This window comes from Pinus tabuliformis, chromosome 5_2, assembly GCF_031772625.1.
Source record: "Pinus tabuliformis cultivar Carrire ecotype Pingquan chromosome 5_2, CPIR1, whole genome shotgun sequence".
NCBI classification, from domain to species: domain Eukaryota; kingdom Viridiplantae; phylum Streptophyta; class Pinopsida; order Pinales; family Pinaceae; genus Pinus; species Pinus tabuliformis.
The window spans coordinates 984,933,460-984,956,456 of record NC_142306.1 but is presented as its reverse complement, the minus strand read 5'-3'; the positions used below and the strand labels follow the sequence as shown (position 1 = coordinate 984,956,456).

General features: G+C 39.4%; 1 protein-coding gene across 1 annotated transcript in view; it reads left to right on the top strand.

The window, feature by feature from the left end:
* Positions 1–22,997, top strand: part of LOC149162600 (SCY1-like protein 2 B) — a 191,374-nt gene that overhangs the window by 38,611 nt on the left and 129,766 nt on the right. Inside the window, exon 2 of the mRNA XM_089435235.1 lies at positions 9,938–10,042. Within this exon, the coding sequence (XP_089291361.1) occupies positions 9,938–10,042 (105 nt within the window). The remainder of the gene's footprint in view (positions 1–9,937; positions 10,043–22,997) is intronic.

Genomic DNA, 22,997 nt, shown 5'->3' with positions numbered 1-22,997 from the left:
ACAAGTCATCAACATACAACACCAGAATGAGCGGATCATCCCCTACAACAATGTAGTATAGGTTCGGATCAACATCACTCTTCGTGAAACCCATCTGCTGCAAGTAAGTGTCAATCCTCGAATATCAAGCTCTCGGAGCTTGCTTAAGTCTGTAGAGAGCTTGCCTCAACTGGCATACATGGGTCTCCCGCCCAAGTACCTCAAAGCCCTGTGGCTGCTCAACATACACCTCCTCCTCTATAACTTCGTTCAAAAATGCGGTCTTCACATCCATCTGATGGATCTACCAACCCATTTCTGCAGCAATAGAAATAAGGGATCGGATAGAAGTGTACTGAGCTACGAGAGCGAAGGTCTCATCATAGTCAACTCCCTCTATCTGTGAGAACCTTCTAGCCACAAACCTCGCCTTGAACTTCTCAATGCTGCCACTGCAGCATGCTTGATCTTGTAGAGCCACGTGGAAGTCACAACTGACTTGGCCTTAGGCTTAGGCACCACTTCCCAGACATTGTTCTTAATGATAGAGGCACACTCCTCCACCATAGCCTCTCTTCATACCTCTTGGCTGGCAGCCTCCTCATAGCTAGTAGGATCAGAGTTAATAATGCTGGTAGCCTTGGCTACATCACTGCAAACCGCTTAGGTGGAACACTCTCCCTATTCACCCTCTTCGGAGGACCAACGAACTCCGCTTCCTTCAAGGTGTCTTGAAGCCACTTGGGCCTCCTCTTCCCTGAAGAAGCTTCCCCATAGGGAACCTCATCCTCTGCCCCCCAGTCTGGTGAACCTGAAGGTCTGCCAACTGACCTTGGTGTGCCTGTACCAGCATCTGTCCTCGAAGAACTTGTACTGGCATGTGTGCTTGTGTCAGTTGAAGTGCCATGTGAACTCTGTACTAGTGGACTCTATAAAGAAGTGCTTGGTAAACTCGCCATTGGTTCTTCCTTGTGTAGGGCCCAAGTCAAGTTACAATCACGTGACATATGTCCAATATTATGACACTTGAAGCACTCTATGTTGTTCATGAATAAGAATTCATGACTTCTTCTTGCAAAATTGTTTCTCAGAGATTGACGGGGACCATTATATTTATCTTTGTGATATGCCCTACAATCTTTTGCCATGTGCCCAAAGTTTGTACAAGAATAGCAATAACCAAGAAATATATTTTGGTACCTGGGAGAAGAAGGTTTCCTTGATGTACTTTTTAAGTCTTTTTGCCTTGGGACCCTTTGATGATAACCATTGCTTCTTGCATCCTTGACACCATCTACATTTCTTCTTGGAGTAGGATTTCTTCCAATGTCAACTTGACTCTTGCCTTTGCTGGGAGCATCAACATTTCTTCCAGGCTTCCTCACATCCTTGTTGTTTGAAGCATTATTGCTTGAGGATTGACCTGCATAGCCAAGACCTGATTTATCAAAGGAGATCTGTGATGACTCAAGATGTCATCTAGGGTTTGAGAGCTTTTCAAGTTCTTATTCAGCAAGTCAACTTCCTTTTCAAAAAAGACAATTTCTCCTTTCAACCTTTCACAATCTTCATCTTTCATAACTAGTTGCTTCACACGATTGGGCCTTAAGAGAAGTGATTTCTGATTTTAACTTGGTGATGTCATCATCCTTTTCTTCTAGTTGGCATATCATGGTGTTTCTCTCCCTTTCTGCTTCATCAACTTGTCCTTCTATGAGTGTCAAAGCTTCCAATACCTTCTCAGCTCCTTGTGCTTGTTTCCTTGCTTCTTCTAGTTGAAATCTAAGGGAGGAGACCTCTTCCTTGTATTGACCAATCTCTGCTTCAAGTTTGATCAAGCTTTTGTGCCTTTGTTCAAGGTGGCTTGACAAGGTATATTCCCGTTTCTTTGCCTTATCTAATTTATTTGTCATGGATATGACTTCTTCATGATGCTTTCTCTTGTTTTGATGAAATTCTTCCTTAATCTTGGCGAGTTCCTCATCTCTTTCTTGTACTTGAAGCTTGACAAGGTCAACTTCCTTCCTTGTCTTTTCTTAGTTACCAACTTGCGCTTTCTTCTTAAGTTCCTCATTTTCCTTTTTCAAATTGTTAATCTCTTCCATGGTAGCCATAAGTTTAGTGAGGAGATCTTCTTCAAAATCTTTTTCATTCTCTTCATCTTCTAGGTCTTCCTTAGCCTTTATGTTATCACTCTTATCTTCACCTTCCTTGATGGGCTTTGGATTTCCTTCTTGTTTTCCATCATTTTCTTGACTAGAGATCATTGTCAATGCTCCTTTTGAGTGAAGATCATGAAGTTTATACCATATGCCTTTTGCCGACGAACATTTTTCAAAACTGGCCTTCATAGAATTAGGTAGCCCATTCAAGGTTGCTTTCATTGCTCTTGTATTATGTTTCTTGGATTCTCCATCCATCATGCTATCAACAATCACCGATTTCCAGACTTCAATGCCTTGAGTCTTTAAGAAATTCCTCATTCTTGCTTCCCATATATCAAAGTTTCCATTGAACAATGGAGCCTTCATAAATTGATTGACTTCAATTTCGGTTGTTGAGGGAGACACATCTTTAGGAGGATTGGATACTTTCTTCCTTAGCTTCGCCATTTGTGTTCTAATGATCAACCTTCAAGTTGTTAGGCTTTGGTGAAGGTACTGGCTATGATACCAATTGTTGGAATACTGAGAGGGGGGTGAATCAATATTTCTTCTCAATTGTTACTTTTACCAGTTAGATCAGTTATATTTAAAACACAAAATGAACAATAAGAGTAATTGCTTTTATTAATTTCTTTAATAAATCAAGTACAATGTATATAGGGTTCCCACCCTAGATGAAGACACCGATCTTCAATCACCTAGACTCCAACCTATTGACAAGCACCAACTTGGACTTTTGTGAGGCTCTGACCTCTAGGGCACCAACCCTATCTTCTCAAGGCACCAACCTTGCGTTTAGAGGCTCCAACCCCTAGGGCACCAACCCTTCTCTGGTACAGGCTTCGACTTGGTTTCTTGAGGACACTGATCCTCTAGGGCTCCAACCCTATCCTCCAAGGCACCAACCTTGTCTTTTTGAGGCTCCAACCCACTGCAATACTTCGTCAAGATATGTTTGGTAGTAACTCACGGCTCCCAAAATCTTCTTCACTGAGCCCTATCAATCTTCAACTTCACTGTAGTCTTCACGGTATGTTATCAATGACAACCTTGATATCTTCACATGAAGGTGTCTCCGCTGTCCTTCATGGTACCCGGTCAGATTCTCCAAGTCACTTCATGATGGCTAGTGCATCATGGTCTTCAAGGATCTCCACAAATCTTCAAAGTCAGCTTCAAGGGCAAGGAAGGATGTGTACTCTAAGACTGTCTTAACAAACTGTCAACTCTTCAATTTTGCTTGAAGGATGATCAAGTGTGCTCCAGGTCTATTAAGAAATCTTTCAACAAGCTACTTCAGGTATACAATGAAGTCTTCCAACAAGCTGCTTCAGATCTGCACAAAAGTCTTCAAAAGTCTACCCCAATATACTCTCCAAGGATCACCAAGAGCAGCTTAAAGGTACTCTTCAAAACATTTTCTCCAAGGTCTTCTATTCTGATATATTTTGCTCCAAAGGTGCCTTCAAATCTCTCTCAAGACTCCCAAAATACTTTCCTCAAAATTCCCAAAACATTGTTACTAGGTTGCTTCAAAGAATGCCATAATCATGTCATTTATCAGTCTTCTCAATACAATAGATCCAAGCTGACTAATTCACAAGATCTTTGTTATTACTTCTATTATCAACCCTAAGACTTAAATTATGTATAGCAACCCAGGCTTAGCATAAGTCAATTATTGACTTGTCCACAGGCCCTGAAGGTCTATAATAAGACCTCCACCTCAGATTCTGCAATTGTAAGCCCTTGTCCACAGGTCTGGTATACCACAGTTCTGAGGCTAGTGCAAGTCCGAGCTTGTATATGAGTGTTCTTTTTCCCTGTCCAAGCTGTAATGGAATCTGTCACAGATCAAGCTTCAAACAGCCACCCAAATCTGAGTTAGATTACCACTGGGACAGTCTGAACTTCTTCCACAGATCTGTAATGCCACAGTTCCACAGAAATTATTACAGGTCCGAAGATTGTTTGAACACTGTAGGTCTGTACTACTGTGACACATCATAAAAACGAGGTTCTGAAGTATTGCTGTGAGCCATCAACACAATCAGAGTTGCTGTGATAGAAGTATACAGGTCTGAGTTTGATCACAACACTAATCTAGCTGCTGAAAGAAGGCTGCTGTAGCAACCACAGTCAAAGTATGCCACAGTCCACGCTGTCTTGTAGATTCAAACCCAAAACAGAGAATCGTTGCCCTATTTCCTTCACTTTTTGTGCTCCTCCTCCTTTTTTCACGAGTTCCTGTTATTCCTGTGATTCTGGCTGAGAAGGATGATTGAGAATGAAGTCGGATCACTGTATTTATAGTGGTTTTTTGCTAATAAAAGTGAAGGGAAATGTCTTCATAAAGTGGGCCGACATGGATGACAAGTGTAGGTCGGCTAGCCTGCAATGTCATATTTTTTACCTTAAAACTTCATTTTCTCATCAACCTTTGGGAGTTTCAGGGCAAGTAAAGGCTCACCGGAAAGCTAAAAATATGCTCTAAAGGATGGTGAAGGTCTCATAGAGAAAGTCTGCCTCTAAGGTAGTAAAAAATATTTTTTAATGTGCTTGGTCATTTATTAGTGCAGAAATGGAGGTAGGGCAGAATGCCTTCGAGTGTTGGGCTTCTTCATAGTTTGATTTCTTCATTGTTTGCCTTCTTCATCATAGGGTCATAATGTCATCGTCAATGTCATCAATTCACCATGTCATTAAGATGGTGCAGTGATATGTCATCAATCATATGCAACATCATGTCATCATGTAGTCTTCCATCATCAAGATCATCGGAGTTAAGGACCTTTAAGGTTTTGGCTTCACACCATCATCAAGACCATCAAAGGTAAGGGCATCATCTAGTCCTTCATCAAGTGTGGTCATTCATCAAGGTAGTCCACATAAGTTATCAAGAGCTTCTAGATCATCAAGGTAGTCCACATAAGTTATCAAGAGCTTCTAGATCATCAAGGTACATGATTGGTACTTGGTACTTGCCACTTCTTCATGAGTGACTTTGACATCTTCCTTGATGGACATCATCATCTGGCATCTCAAGAATATTTGCCATCCCGGTCAATGCCATATTGACATCAATGACAACCTAGATCAACACCTGTATAGTTTCCCCTGGGATGCATCAATACCTACCCTCTTGAGAAAGTGATGTCAAACCCCTTCTCCTCCATAGCAGACACTGAAATCAAGTTCTTCTTCATCCCCAGAACATACAAAACATCCATGACCTTCAAAGGAGGCAAAGACTCCCTCTCAAAGGTCACAGTCCCCACACCAACAGCGCTCACAATGTGGTCATCTCCCAATACAATCTCAATATCAAGTGCCCTCTCTGCAAGCTCTGAAAAGAACTCCTGTGCACCTGTCATATGGCGGGAAGCCCCGCTGCCTATGTACCACACATCGGATGATGTACTCCTACTAGATGTAGAAGTAATAAATGCAAAGTCTTGGCCAAACTGTGAAGCAAACTGCTCCACCTCTGTTGAAGCTGCAGTGCCTTTCTTCCCCTTGTTATTCCTCTCAGGGCACGTAGCAACATAGTGTCCCATCTTCTGATATGTCCAACATTTGACTTTGGACATATCCATATCTTTCTTCTTCTTCTTCTCCTTTCCCTTAGCCCCATCTGATGAGGTCCCTTTCTTGGCCTTCCCTTTGTTCTCCCCCCTGGCTTTCAAGACTACATCCTCCTCATCAACTATCTTGACCCCACCATTGCCAGTCTTCGTATCTCATGTTGCACACAATCATCCCAGATTTTGTCCCAATTGGGAAGATTCTCCCTAGAGGTAACAACATCTCCAAAGACCTCCCAAGACTTAGGAAGTCCCGCTACAAGAATCGTGACTAATCCTGTGGGTGCAACTGCCTCACCAATAGCAATCAAATCATCATGTACTTGTTTGACCCTGCCAAGATAATAAACTACACTTTCAACCTTTGTCATCCTGATGTTCTTCAATTGTTCTTTGAGTACCATCTTCCTGCTCTCATTGGTACTCTGATAGAGAGTGGTTAGAGCTGTCCACATCTGATATGCATATGTGTTTCCTCTCACCTAAGGAACCACATGATTCTTCAGACTATCCATCAAAATCCTTTTTTCCTTTGCATTATTTTTTGTGAATTCAGCAAGTTCATCTGCAGTAGTAGGAGGTACAACCACTTGCCGCACTATGTCCCAAACTGCTGCCTCCTCAAACATTGTCTGAATTCTATCATTCCAAACAACATAGTTGGATATTCCATCCAGTCTGTCCTCTATCCTTAAGAACATGGCCATGACCTTTTTACAAAACCAAAAAAATGGAGAAATGAACTTTCCAGCACACTTTGGTGTCCCAAAAGTTCAGTTTGTGTGAAATTTCACCTTGCCGTCCAAAATATCAGTTTGCCATCCAAACTGAGTTTGCTGTCCAAAAATATAGTTTGTTGTCCAAACCAATGTTTGCTGTCCCAAACTACTGTCTGCTGTTCAAACTGCATTTTTCAGCCTGTATCTCTGATACCATGTTGAAATTTGATGACTAAAAAAAGTTTCGTACAATCCCAATCCAGTTTTAATTTCAGCTTGTCACTCCCATTCAGTTAAATGCCCTTTTCCATAAACATACATTCAACATATAGAATTCTGGAAATGAAATTTTTAGATTCAAATACAAGGGACTATCAACACACGCTGAAAATAAATATGGACATAACGAGACCAGCAACACAGATAAAAATGCACAGATTTTTGGTCAACTTAGAACCCCTTAGATCTTCTCTGGGGAAAACATGTTAGAGAGCTCTTCAAATTTATTTATCTTTCAAGTTCAGGAAAAATACATTTGCAGACAAAACAAACAATAGAATACAACTTATATTTTCAGCCCAAAACTCCTTGAAAACCGTGCCCACTTTGCCTCGATTTCCGTGCCCAATTGAAGCTGAAAATATGTACTTATGGATACGACTGTACGAACTGTATTGTACGGACTCCGTATGGATTGTATGATTTTTTTTCAAAAATTTCTCTCGAACGACATGCAACTCACAGGATTCAATGCTGTTTGTATTGTACCTTCCGCTGTCTTCTATGCCTTGATCTCCATGCCCAGCTTTGCCCAAAAATCACTCCTTCAGCTTGCTGCAACAAATTTCTCCTTTAGAACTTTTCTCCAACTCTCAGCCTCTTTTCTCCAATCTGCTCATGAAGAATGAATGCAGTTTCTATTTTCTTTTCCCCTTTTTGTTTCCCTAAATGATTTTTGGGCAACTCTAAGATCTAATGGTTCAGATTCATTTAGATCAAGGGATGAGAATAAATGTGCATTTAATTCTCACTTTCTATTTTTTAACTCACCCATTAAATAAAGTACCCACATTGTACTTTATGTCTAAAGTCACTTTTCACTTTATAATTTAACATTGACTTTATCACTTATAATGTCCCTTTCACTTGTAAAGTCACACTTAGGAAAATAATTATTTTGGACACTTTTCCCTAGGTAGAGACTAACCCATAGGAAACTACTTGTTCAAGGTACATTAAAATCAACACCTTTTTGCACTATTCTAAACACAAAGACCTTGACCTTTCTAATGGTGCAAAAATCGCCTCAACCAAAGTCCATATGCAAAAGTTATACCACTTGAAAATTGACCTTCCTGTTTTGACCACCATGATTCGAGAGGATGTCACATCAACACACATTATTCATGGAAAAGGGTCTAGTCATGTGATTATGACAAAGAAGACTCTAGAAGAGTCCATATTGTAACTCTAGTTATGAAGTCAAACTTAACCAATAGGAGGCTTTTAGGCTGTGTTATAACCGGGTCACTAGGAAAAGGGGTTCCATTCTATTTCACTGCATTTTATTCCATAGACGACCAATGCAGTCGAGAGGGGATAGGGAGAGAGCAAACAGAGAGGGCTTGTGCATTGTAGCAGCCCACGGGCCACATGCCTTACTTCTTTGTACTTGCATCCATTTTCCATTCAAAGAAAGAGAGCAGAGCAACCTCACATTCCAGCTGAATTTTCTCCTGAAAGGCTTTCTGAGGTTATATCTTGTGTGAATTGTGGTTTTTGAGTGTTATTTTGATGTTCTCTATTTTCTGCGTAATTGTAATTTGCATATATACACAATAAACAATAATTAACAAATCCAGAAATTTAAGGAGAAATAAACCTTCACACTGTAGATTTTGGATTTCCTAAATTGTGACAATTTGTCGAGTGGAATATCCATGGCACTTTGTGCGACTAAATACTCTAGAATTGCAAGAAATTGCTTAAGAAAGAATCATATGCTTAAGAAAGCACATCATATTACAGTAATGATGTTCATTGCAGGTAGCTGTCATTAACAGGTGGTGCTGAAATAATGCCACCTTCAGAGATCCTCCAAGTTGTGTTCAAGGGAGGATGCTAGAATATTTAATGTAAACCCAATTTGAGGGGTTTATTGGGTCACTGGGACTGTTTGTCACTCCTTCGGTTATGGTTAACTACTTAGGTGTTATTGTGGTTCCACCTTTTGGGGTTTTATGGGCAAACCCTAAATCTGTTTATTGGTGAAGCTCTAGCCTCATTCGACAGACATTGCTCTTCATTGTTTAAAGGTGTTTTTAAACACCATCATTTCACTTGGTTACCTCGGGCTCATCCTCAATCCTTTTCATTTAGCTATAATTTGGTAACCTGGCATACACCATTTTATAACAGGCATTGTAATGAGACTTTGTGTTAGCATTCTAAATTATGAGAAGATGTAACCATGTAAATATGCCAAGAAAAAACTGAAAAAGCCAAAAATTCTCAATGAAAGTGAAATGTTTTAAAGTGAATTCTTAAGAGGGAAGTACGTAAAAACAATATCATGAAATGTTCCAAACTTGACTGAAGCAGAAATGCAGTCATGGGCTGCAATCATTGACATGGGTCTAAATGCTCTAGACTTGCTAGAAATTGCTAAAGAAAGCAAAAAGCCACTTAAAATTGGATAACTGCTAGAAATCTACTATAACTCTCGATCCAAAGTTTTGTCTGCCAGTGCTGTAAATGAATTAAATAAAGTCAGTTGAAGACCTGTTAGAAGAACTCAAAAGGAAGTTTTAGCATGGAATGCTTTTTCCTAAGATATAAGGTGACATTATCCAAGTGTCTTAAAACCGCGGTGGTGTGAGAGGAGGCTTTGATGATTAACCGGAGATCTTTGTGGCCTTCAGTCCAAACTTTGAAGGATTCTTTTACCTTGAATTGTCTAAGACACTGTACACTGTAAGTATGTAACTGTATGGCTTCCAAAGTGACCCCGAAAAATAATCAGATGAACCTGCAACAGACCTATCCAGGATCACTATATTAATGTTTTAATGTGTAATGGGGATTTTGAACAGCAAGAGGCTGACATTGAGACAAGCCCTAAGTGCTGCAGGACACACTCAATCTTTCCCAGCGAGTGTAGCTGAAGATTAAATTTTGTAATATACTAGTCATCTTTTTTGGCAGAAACTATTTTACAATGACGATAACATAATAAACACATTAGATCCATTTGGCATGTTGAAAAGGATTTAATCATGGAATGTTTCCGTGCCAGTTGTTTGATGATGATCATGTCTGTGTATACAGTGTCAAAGCATTATGATAACCCCATAAAAGCCTTTTTAATGTCATAGATGGACTACCTTTCTTGTTCAAAATATTTTGCATTCAGATGCTTCCTTATTTTAGTTTAAATCTTCCACAGGTTACCTGATTATGTGGCTAATTTGGTTCTCATGTTTTTTTACAGGAGATGGGACAGTTGGAAATAAAGCATGGTTTGCTGCAGTTAGCAGAATCACTGGGATTTCTTCACAATAATGCACGACTAATTCATCGTGCCATATCACCTGAGGTTTGTTTGTGTTGCATGCTTTTGTTGTCTGACTAGTCAGTTGCTTCAAGCTTGTTAATATGCAGGAGTTCATAGAAATTTTGTACCTAGAAAATTCCACTGGAGCTTGGAGAAGTGTTAATCATGTACATAAGAAAGACGTTTGATTTTGTACCAAAAGAAGCCTTAATGGATATTGTATCTTTCATCTGTAAAGTAACTGAGTTGAATATTTAGGAAGTTTAAGTTATCTAATTGTTCATTTTACTAGTGAAGTCAAGACTAGTATAGTTTTTCACAATTGATAACTACTTCTAATGATATAATCAGTCTTCTTTTAGTATTCCAATCATTAAGCAGCTATACATGAAAAACTTCAACCATATACATTCATCAATAGAGCAATATAGATCACAGTAGATGGTAGAACAATAGACAAGAGACACCAAAATTATGCTCATAGCCAGGGCAAAATCCACAAGGGCAAAACCCAACCAATCTTTCCTTATGAGAGAGAAATTTTGTTCATCATAGTACATCAGAATATTCCAACAAGATACCAAAATCTGACCTCAACAATATCCAAGTCAAATCAGTTGAAGGAGAGAGAATCTGGTCAATGCTGGTCAAAATTACAGTCTGCAACAGAGGGGCCGAATTTTGGTCCTGAAATTTGCCTCAGTAAAACTAGTCAACGAACCAGTCAAACTTTTGGTCAACGCTCCAGTCAAAGCCTACAGTAAACCCAAGTCAACAAGCCAGAACAGCGACGAAACTTCAGTCAAATAAGGTCAACATATTTCTGCAATTTTCAGTCTCTTCCAACAATCAAAAAGTTTGGTCAAACCAAATGCTAAACAGCCAAAGTCAATGAAAGTCAAACAGAGAAAGATGTGCTGGTCAACACAGAAAAGAAAGGCTCCTTTGACTTCCTTGCACATGTGATGTCTCTGTAATTTTCAGATCGAATGATGTATGTGAGGTGTGTCCAAATGAGCTCCAATGATGCCTTATTTATATGTGAATTAGGAGGTGTCTTTTCACACATGTGAGCCAACTTGGTCAAACACAAAATTTGAATTTTTCTCCATCATTTGTCAATGAAAATACCGACCATAGCTACCCAAATTTTCAACACTAATATAGACTTTAATGCCCCCATTTAGCTTGTAAGTCTCAGATATTCAAGTGAATTTGCATTTATCATAATTCAAAGAGGGACTTAAGGTTATTTATTAAGAAAAAATGTGGGATTAAGTCCTTAAATTGCCTTATTTAATAGCGTTAAGGCTACATAAGAATAGGTGGAACATTTTAGTCAGGCATGAATTTCCAGGATGGGATTGGGATGAGTTACCGGTACAGCTGGATGTTACCTTCCAAATTTATAGGGGATGACAAAAAGATCAACGAAATATATAGATTCTAAAAAAATCTAAGAAATAGTAAAATAGTCGAAACGCCCTGAAAAACTACCAGTAGATTTTAAAAATTAAGGATGGTACATCATACATTCCATTAATGATTCCTTAAATAGTAATATAAAACACTAAAACCTAAGATGCTAATCTATCTAATACAAGTGAGAAAATACATGGTCCAAAATGGAAAAATGCCTAAAATATCACATTCTCCAAACTGGCTGTCCGCTTCAAGTCTCCACTGCACATTATTGAATCTCCAATATAACAGTATCCACAGATCGAAATTGACTCATATGAATGCTCAAATAATGGGTACATATTAATACATATAGCTTGTTTGTTTGTTTATGTGCTTAGTAGACCAACTGCAACTCTGTTCTTGCTTCCAGAGTTCAAACATGTCAAATGGTTTATAAAATGCCGGGGAGGAATTTTTCTATGGTTGAGCTTAGAGTTAAGTATTTTTTTTTCCCTCTTCATTTTCTGCTGTTTTTTAATTGTTTTTTCATTCATTTTCCAAGTTGGTCCAGAAGGGCCATCCTCTTCTGAGTATGTGCCCAAACAAGTATGATAGAGGCCTGTTTTGGTTCCTGTTAGGGTCCAGCAGGCCAAGGGATGCCCAGATGTCCCTGATTCTGGCAGGGGATCCCTGAGTTGGGGATGTCGCTAGTGCCCTCATTCTTGAAGCCATCCTAGTCAAAAGAGGACATCCATTAGCTGTCCCCGCATACTCTGGGTGGGGGAATCCCAGGGATGGGTTCCTATTTTACATGTAAGGCAGAACGGTTATTCATAACCATCATAAAAGCTGCACTGCTGCAGTCATTATATTTCAATTTTAAACTATGTTGGTCAGGTAGTTTGGTGATAAAGTGAATCTGTATATAGAGGTTGTGCTTGGAATAATTATTCTTATGTGTCTAGAAGTTGATGAGCTTTAGAAATATGTATTTGTTTTGTTGTTTTTCACCTTTTGATGTATAGATGATACTATTTTGATGTCAAACTAAGTTGCACAATACGGGGAAACGGGTACGGGTACGAAACGTGACTGCCCCAAATTTTGGAAACGGGGAAACATGATATATATATATATATATATGTTAGGACATTTAAGAATTGTTATGTGCAATCATAAATCATATATTGTTATATAAAAATTAATTATTCTGTAAATTATTAGTTTAATTAGAGCATAGGGCATGATCTTTGATCATGCCCATTCACCAAGAAAGGGATGGGTTCCTATTTTACATGTAAGGCAAAACGGTAATTCATAACCATCATAAAAGCTGCACTGCTGCAGTTATTATATTTCAATTTTAAACTATGTTGGTCAGGTAGTTTGGTGATAAAGTGAATCTGTATATAGAGGTCTTGCTTGGAATAATTATTCTTATGTGTCTAGAAGTTGATGAGCTTTAGAAATATTCATTTGTTTTCTTGTTTTTCACCTTTTGATGTATAGATGATACTATTTTGATGTCAAACGAAGTTGCACAATACGGGGAAACGGGTATGGGTACGAAACGTGACTCCCCCAAATTTTGGAAACGGGGAAACACGATATATATATATATATATATATATATATATGTTAGGACATTTAAGAATTGTTATGTGCATTCATAAATCATATATTGTTATATAAAAGTTAATTATTCTGTAAATTATTAGTTTAATTAGAGCATAGGGCATGTTCAAAGATCATGCCCATTCACCAAGAGGCACTTAGGGCTGTATTTAAGCCCGGGCCCCTCACTCTGTAAATGTTAAAATTGGCAACTAGGGCCAAACTCCACATGGGTTATCTTCTTTATGACAGCTGATATTTTTCTTGGATTCCTCTCTTCGAGAGGTGTAGGATTGATCTAAAGATCATCTGATTCAACATGTACAAATGAAGTTATGAATTTATTTTGATTATGGACAAATTGTCAAGGTCGACCAGAAAACTTATGTAGGGTCAGAAGCCCAATAGTTACATCTATTCATCCTCAACGTTTGCTATAAATACATGATGCCTTAGCCTCATTTGGACATCAATCATCCACACACATCTCTCTCTTTCCTCATCTGATTGGGTACGCATTTTCTAGGCAGCTTTCTCTCTCACACGTGCGAATGAAAGGATGACGAAATTCTGTTTTGGGCGTTGACCAGCGTTGACCAAATTTCAGCAAGTGTTTTGACTAGCGTTGACTAGCAACGTTGACTTGTTTGATTGCATTTTTGGGTGAGATACTTCTGTTTGGGCAGGCTGCATTTTTGAGCACAAAAATCGAGGTCAAATGTTGACTTTGACCAGTGTTGACTACAGCTAGGGCTGACCACAGGGTTGGCTATTTGACTAGGTTTGATTGGACTGTTTTGGGCTGTTTTGAGGGCTGATTCATCTTGCTGTTTGGAGGCCGAAGTTGACTGAAGTTGACCATTTTGTTGAGGGTCAAATCTGCCCTGTTGACCAGCGTTGACTTTTCTGGTTAGGGCTCTTTTGTTGTTGTCATAAATTATCAGATTTGTAAATTGTACTATCTCTCTTTCTGCTGAACTATTGAAGAATATAAGAGGGATTGATCAAGGGTTTCCCCACATTGGGGTTTGTCCCTCGCTGGTGCCACATCTTGTGTCCTCTTGTCTTGGCTTGTCTTCTACTGTTTATGTTTATGTTCTGTCTGCATTCTACTATCATGTTGATGTGATTGTTAATCTGGATATTGTTATTGGGCTAATAAAGAAATTGAAGTAAAATTGCTCTAAAGCATAGAACATACCATTGTTGGCTAAAATTAACATGGTATCAGAGGTGAGGTAAAGACAAAGCTCAAGCAAGAGTGAAAGAGCAATCACCAAAGACACTGGGACAAGGACAAAAAGTTCAATGGGTCCTCATCCCACTTCTTGGCTGAAGACAAGCTCCATGATAAATCTGACTATCATGGATGGAAGATGTCTCTTGATTTGACCTTGGAAGAACAAGAAGTGATGGATTATGTGAGGGGTAAAATCCCAGAGCCTCCTTCAAATGCACCGGCTGCTGCAATGACCAAGTACAATAGGGCTGAAGTCAAAGCAAAGAAGATTATCAAAGATTCCATTGACAAGCGTCTGGTGGCATACATCTTCGAATTAAAGACCTCCAAGGAGATCTACGACAGGTTGATCAACATGTTCAAGGTTAGTAATGCTAATCAAATTCTATTTCTCAAAAATAAGTTGAAGGATAGTAAGAAGGACAAGGACGAGGATATTCAATCCTACTTCTTAAGGATCATTGAGATCAAGAATGATCTATTTTTGGTTGGAGAAGTCATTCTTGACAGGGAACTTACTCTCACCACCCTTGGAGGACTCCTGCCTGAATTTTATGTATTTAGAACCACTATACTCAACAATGATAGAATTCCAGGGTTTGAAGAATTGATGTTGAGATACATTCAAGAAGAAACAAGAATGGTGGAGCAAAAAATGCCTTCTAATAGAAGCAACTCCACTACATTCTCCGCTCATGCCAAGAGGAGAAATAATTCGGGGTCTAAAGGTCATTTCCATGGAAAGCCTGGATCTAAGGGAGGAAGGAATGGAAGGTGCTTTGTTTGCAATAAGTTTGGCCACTATGCAAGGGAGTGTCCAAATAGAAGGGACACATCGCATGATGATGATCACAATCATTCTAGGGGCAACTTTAACAACTATGATAAAAGGAATGGCTGGTCCAATGGCAAGGGAAAAAGAAATGCGGGACATCAAGGAAATGGTCGACCCTCCAAGAAAGCAAGGAACTCCAGGTATGAAGAATCAAATGTTGTTAACAATAAGCAAAAAGGGTACTATCTTATATCGGCCCTTTCCACTGCTGCTCCTCTGGACACTTTGGGAAATTGGCTAATTGATAGTGGTACTTCAAGGCACTTCACCAGATACAAGGAAGCCCTCCCTAATTTGATAGAAAAGGAAACAAACTTGGAGATCACCCTTGGAGACGATGGCACCTATCCCGTGAAGGGAGTAGGGAATGTTACCTTTCAATTGAATCAAGGAAACACTATTCATTTACAAGAACTACTATATGTACCTGATCTCAAGAAGAACCTGGTGTCCGGTTCGGCAATGGAAGACAAAGGATTCAAGGTGGCATTCATCGATGGAAAGGTACGTGTTTGGAAAAGAAATTTTAAAGATGCTTTTACTCTTGGGTTCAGGGTTGAAACTTTGTATCAAGTTAGAGGAAGTCCATTGGGAGCCATGTCTTGCGACACATCTCTACAATCTGAACTATGGCACCAGAGGTTTGCCCATCTTCATTATAAGGCCCTACCCGATGTGAGACAAATGGTGACAGGTATGCCCGAGTTCAAAGTAGAGCATGAAGGTGTATGTCCGGGATGTGCCGAAGGAAAACTTACAAGGGGACTGTTGACCCTACTGCCTAAACCTATCTACAAGTCAGTGAGAAAAGCCTTCAACCCCACAAGGTGTGGTTGGTGGCAGGGAACTTAGAGAAGGGGCTGTCACACTAAATCCCTTCGCTCTCCGTTTAAGCTATCTTCTAGGTTAGCTAAGGAGGGTGGTCCCTAATGAAAAGTTAAGTTAAAAATAAATTTGAGTTTCTAGGAGAATTGTTAGAGTTAAATAGATTATTTCTTTAAGATTTATAAGCAAAAACTGATATGAGCAATAACCATCATAAGATAAGCATGAAGTACATAAACAACCAGTGCCTTCCAAGTACTTGCCCTTTAAGAAATGAAATTGTATTTTGCTTAAAACAAAAGTAGAATGCTTAAAATTGAAAGAAAAGCAATCATGAAATGGAGACAAAGATGACATGAAATAGTCAAAATGATAATCTACAATTAGTGTACAAGAACTAGATCAAGACATGCAAGTAGAACTCCATACTTGTCTAGTTAAAACAATGCTCTAGGTGGCAAATAAAATCCTTGAAAACAAAAAATATTTATCAAGAAAAATATTTAATTTAAATTTATGTGATCTTAGTAGGCTAGAGGAAAGGAAACTCCCTCTTTCAAAATTGTTTGATGAAATCCTTGAGGCAAACAGATTCGGTCCTTATATTCTTGATCTTGGGAGTTAATTCATCTATTGGAGAGCTATCCCACACCCAAGTAAATCCTTCAACCAAATCGAAAGATCTCTACACACTTGGAAAAAGATGTTAGCAATCATAAGGGATTAGATTATATAATGGAGGAGAAGGCTAGAGATTTCATCAAATATCTTCTAGTGCTCCTCTTCCTAGATTATTTCTCTAACCCAAAAACCATACAAGATAGCTTGCATATGTTAATCCAAACAAGTGGCAAAATGATAACTAGCATAATCCAACATACATGTAGAATGTAAAGCACAACCATTGAAATAACATCACCTCAAGAAAAGGAAGGAGAACACCAACACAATAGTACCCCAAAGTCTCTTTTATTATATGAAAATGAATACAAAACCTAGCAGAGTCTCCGTAAGCCCAATAGCTCGTTACATGATACAATGTGAGAGCCATGGCTCTATTATATAGAGAGTTGGGAGCAAATCGCAATGAAGAATGACAATGACAAATGGCATTGGAGCCAATCCTAATGTAAAAGTGATTAAACAAGTGGCATGAGGTGACAATCCCAAAGAGAAATTCGAATTTGTTGAATGGAGCTCTAATGCCAAGTGTAAAAATCGAATTCTGGCAAGTGGACATCTTTTTTTCTTCCTTAATGTGCCAAATTCGAATTTTATGATAGAATGACAAGTGTATATGGGTGGTAATCCATGTGGGGACAATTTCCCACAAAAATCTCCACCAAATATTCTCCCAAATCTTTCCAAATGTGCATTAACTTCACAAATTCGAATTTCCAAGTAAGCAGCTTTCTCCTTTAATGCCAGAAATTCGATTTTATTTGAACACATGTCCTTTCCTTCATTTTAGGAGTCCACATCACCTTGGGACTTCACTTTAACTCCCCCATAATTTTCCACTTCATTTCCACAACATTTAACATGTGTGGATATTTATTTTTCTCCATTTATTTAATTTATGGCTTAATTAATTGTCAGATTTCCCACTAAACTTAGGAAAAATGGGTTTTGAGGGTTCAAAACACATTTTTAACCCAACAAAGTGTGTCATAGTAGAAAGTGTGTCATTTTTAACCCAACAAGTACAATTTCATTTGCAATTTTTTACCTGCGGGAAATCTAAAAAATTAAAAAATGACTACCTAGACCTAACCAAATTCCACGAAATTTTTTGTGTGATCTAGTATGGTAATATACATCGACTCTAGACACTAAGATGTGTTAGGGGCTCAACCTTCAAACTGTCACCCTGGCTTTGGGGTAAAACGTGAGTGAATAAACCTAGAAAATTATCCGCCTCTGAAAAAGAAGGGATAATTAACCAGATAAAAAAACACTCCAAGGTGTACTCGTTTGATGATCGAGTCCCAACATCTTAGGCCTGTTATAGACTCAAAACTCATCATTACTAGTATCATTTATTATAATTTCTCGTAGGATGTGGAATCTGGTTACAAGAAAGATGATGAGAAGATAGAAGTAGAGTTAAAAAACTCCGTTGATTGATGATATTTGATGGTACAAGTGTCCTCTGGAACATCCCTGGGCATGGAGTCTTTAATATAATCATCAGGTGTCATCCCAGTGGTCAACAGGGACCATTCCCCTCAAGTAATAGCAAGACCACAAATATATTGCAATTGATCCACTCCGACATATCTGGTATGATGCCCGTAAACTCTTTGGGAGGATACTTATATTATCTCACCTTTACAAATGATTACTCTCACAAGACTTGGATCTACTTCTTGAAGAAGAAGGATGACGTGTTCACCTGGTTCCGACACTTCAAAGCCTTGATCGAAAATCAATTCGAGAAGAAAATCAAGATATTGAGGACTGATAATGGGGTCGAGTACGAATTCAATGAATTCCAAGATTATTGCAGAGAAGCTGGCATTAAGAGGGAGACTACAACGCCAAACACTCCCGAGCAAAATGGTGTGGCTGAAAGGAAGAATCGCACTACTGTAGAAGATGTGCGTGCCATGCTTCATGATCAAGGGCTTCCAAAGTTCCTATGGGCTGAAGATGCAAATAACGCCATATATGTTCAAAACCGATACCCTCATCAAGCATTGGACTCCAAGACTCCCGAAGAAATGTTCACTGTTAAGAAACCCGATGTCTCTCATTTTAGAATTTTTGGAAGCCCCGTATATTTTCATGTGCTGAAAGAGAAAAGAAGCAAATTGGGTGCATTTGGGAAGAAAGGAGTCTTTGTGGGCTATAGTGAAAATTCTAAGGGATATAGAATTTATGTGGCTGGTCAAAGGGAAGTTGAGATAAGTCATGATGTCACCATCGATGAAGATATAGCCCTCAAAGAGATCAACAACCTTCCTATCCCAAGGAAGGACAAAGAAGCTGACATCGGAAAACAGGGTGCAAAAGAAGATGAAACAATGCCGGATATTGGTGAACCTATGGATCTTATTGATCCTCCTCCTCAAGTGCCCTCCTCCTCCAAGAGGAGACACTCATGGCTTAGGGAGACTCGAAGATGCTGAGAGACATATTGCATCAAGGGGGACTTTCCGTGAAAGCAAGAAGCCGAAAAGGTATCAAGGATACTTGACCATCATGAGCACTATTTTTCAAAATGAGCCTTCATCATTTGAAGAAGCCGTGAAGCAACAAATATGGAAGGATGCTATGAATGAAGAATATGAGTCAATTATGAAAAATGATGTCTGGGATGTTGTCCATAGATCCCGGGACAAATTGGCTGTCACCTCTAAGTGGCTGTACAAAATCAAGCATGGAGCTGATGGAAGTGCAGAAAAGTTCAAGGCTCGCTTTGTTGCTCGAGACTTCTCTCAAAAGGAAGGTGTAGATTACGATGAGATATTTGCACCTCTTGCCCGATACACCACCATCCGCTCGATCATAGCCCTTGCTGCCTCGCAAGGATGGAACCTACATGAGATGGATGTCAAGACCGCTTTCTTCCATGGTTCGATCAAAGAGGAAGTCTATGTGGAACAACTTGAGGGGTTTGAGGTTCATGATCAGGAATCTCATGTATCTAGGTTGAAGAAAGCTCTCTATGGATTGAAGCAAGCACCCTGGGCTTAGTATGAGAGGATTGATAGCTATTTGATGAAGCTAAGATTCACTAGAAATGAAGTTGATCCAAACGTTTACTTTAAGGTTGAAAATGATAAACCTCTTCTGGTACTTTATGTGGACGATCTCTTTTTGACAGGTGCAGACCCTCTCATTCACAAATGTAAGAGGAAGTTGGCTTCTGAATTTGAGATGAAGGACCTAGAATCGATGCACTACTTCCAAGGGTTGGAGGTCTGGCAAAAGCCAGGTGAAATTTTCCTATCTCAAGGAAAATATGTTGTGAATATATCAGAAAGATTTGGGATGGTAGACTGCAAGCCTGTGAGTACCCCGATGGAACTTAACTTTAAGAAGTTACGTGGTAGTACTACTAGACCTGAATTAGGAAATGCTTCTGAGTATCGTCAACTCATAGGAGCACTGATGTTCTTGGTGAACTCCCGTCCGAACATATGTTTTATAGTTAACACATTGAGCTAATATATGGTTGAGCCTCATCATATACATTGGATTGGTGCCAAGAATCTTCTAAGATATCTTCGGGGCACAATCATTCATGCATTGAGAGATAGTGTCGAAGATGTGACACGGCATGGTCATTCTGATGCTAATTGGGCTGGTAGTGTGGTGGATCGCAAGACCACTTCTGGATGCTGTTTTTCTTTGGGTTCAGCTTCGATATCCTGGATAAGCAGGGAGCAAAAGTCGGTTGCCTTGAGCACCACTGAGGCCAAATACATAATTGCTAGTATGGCCTCCAGTGAAGCTGGTTGGTTGAGGAAGCTCTTCAGTGAGCTGTTTGGACATGTGCTGGATACCACTGTGATCCTCTGTGACAACCAAAGTGGGATCCCATTATCAGAGAATCCCGTGTTTCATGATCTCTCCAAGCATATAGATATCACGTACTACTTTATCCAGGATATGGTACAACGAGGAGCTATAAGGCTCCATTACATTGGGACTGATGAGCAGGTCGCCGATATTCTGACAAAGCCCCTGGGGAAGGTCAAGTTCCTAGCCTTCCGAGAACAACTTGGAGTCGTGGAGAGACCCTCTTATGAGGGTCCTGTATGATATGGACATTGAGCTTTGGGAGCTCCGGGGGGCTTGGGGTACTTCTTGGAGCAATAAGCAACCATAGGGTGAGTGGTTCAGCCTTCCTCTAGTGGTTTGCTGTGTAAAGGGTGAGTGGTTCAACCTTCCCTTGTGATACCTCTTGGCGACATGTAGGCAGGATGAGTGGTTTATCCTTCTCCTGCTGAGACATCCTACCCATGTAGTCTGGGACTCATGGGAAGTACCTCTCATCTGGCCAATGAGTAGGGAAATGAGGATAGGGACTGTAGTACTACTGATGGACGCATCGTGTAGTACCGTACTCCCTATGCTAGGATGACTGATATTGATCTGGGATCAATTGGAACTGACTTCGAGTCAATAAGAGTGGTATGAGACACTCTCTTTTGATTGGAACTGACTTCGGGTCATTAAGAGTGGTATGAGACACTCTCTTTTATTTGGGACTGACTTCGGGTCAGTAGAGAATGGTATGATACATTCTCGATCACTTCTTCTTAATAGTTTAGCAGAGCAGAGCAGCGCATTGATGGTAGAGATAGTACAAATTGGCAGATGGATTAGGAAATGGAGTTCTCCCTAGTTGAGAGGTAGTGTTAAAATTGGCAACTAGGGCCAAACTCCACATGGGGCATCCTATTTATGACAACTGATATTTTTCTTGGATTCCTCTCTCCAAGAGTTGTAGGATTGATCTAAAGATCATCTGATTCTGACATGTACAAATAAAGTTATGAATTTATTTTGATTCTGGACAAATTGTCAAGGTCGGCCAACGAACTTATGTAGGGTCAAAAGCCCAACAGTCACGTCTATTCATCCTCAACGTTTGTTATAAATACATGATGCCTTAGCCTCATTTGGACATCAATCATCCACACATCTCTCTCTCTCCTCATCTGATTGGGTATGCATTTTCTGGGCAACTTTCTCTCTCACACGTGCGAAGGAAAGGAGGACGAAATTATGTTTTGGGCGTTGACCAACATTGACCAAATTTCAACAAGTGTTTTGACTAGCGTTGACTAGCAACATTGACTTGTTTGACTGCGTTTTTGGGCGAGATACTTCTGTTTGGGCAGGCTGCATTTGGGCACAAAAATCGAGGTCAAACGTTGACTTTGACCAGCGTTGACTACAACTAGGGCTGATCACAGGGTTGGCTGTTTGAACAGGTTTGACTGGACTGTTTTGAGGGCTGATTCATCTTGCTGTTTGGAGGCCGAAGTTGACTAAAGTTGACCATTTTGTTGAGGGTCAAATCTTCCCTGTTGACCAACGTTGACTTTTCTGGTTAGGGCTCTTTTGCTATTGTCATAAATTATCAGATTTGTAAATTGTACTATCTCTCTCTCTGTTGAACTATTGAAGAATATAAGAAGAATTGATCAAGGGTATCCTCACATTAGGGTTTGTCCCTGGCCGATGCCACATTTTGTGTCCTCTTGTCTTGGCTTGTCTTCTACTGTTTATGTTTATGTTCTATTTGCATTCTATTATCATGTTGATGTGATTGCTAATCTGGATATCGATATTGGGCTAATAAAGAAATTGAAGTAAAATTGCTCTAAAGCATAGAACATACCATTGTTGCCTAAAATTAACAATAATGCATCCATTCATTTTTTATTAATAAAATATATATCTTGCTGATAATTGCTAAGTTCTTCTGTTCCATGTGGTATCAGAGCAGGTTCAAATCCTCGGGCCAAACTGTGCAGACTGCTATGACTCCATTACTGCCCTCCTCGACCTGCAGTTCATCACTGTTCCGCTACCCCTGCCGTCACCAATTCCACCGTTGATTTTCCCTTACTGTTCCGTTGTTCTTCACTGTCGATTTTTTGTTCTGGCTAAATTTAGTACCTTGTCCATCGCAGATTATTCTATAAACCGTTGTCGAGTCCGTTGTTTTGCCAACATAAAAATTGTATGTGCGTTCTCATTGTTCTGCCGCAATCCGACTGTGTCCACTGCTGTGTCAAAAACCCCGACCACTCTGCAATCTCTCATTGTCTTCCACCACTTTCCTGTCACCGTAACGGCTACCCTCCCGCGTTGTATATAGTCTAACATATATATTAATTAATATATAGTTTATTATTAGTTGTTATATGATTAAAGTTATATAATAACTAATATTGAAATAACTATATATATTAATTAATATTTAGTTAAAATAAAGTGATTTATATAGATATATATATTATTATTATTATTTACTAATAATAAAAATAATAATAATTAGGTCAAATTAACAAAAAAGGGAAAAAAGGGTTACGCTGGATAAGTATACTCCGCCGCAT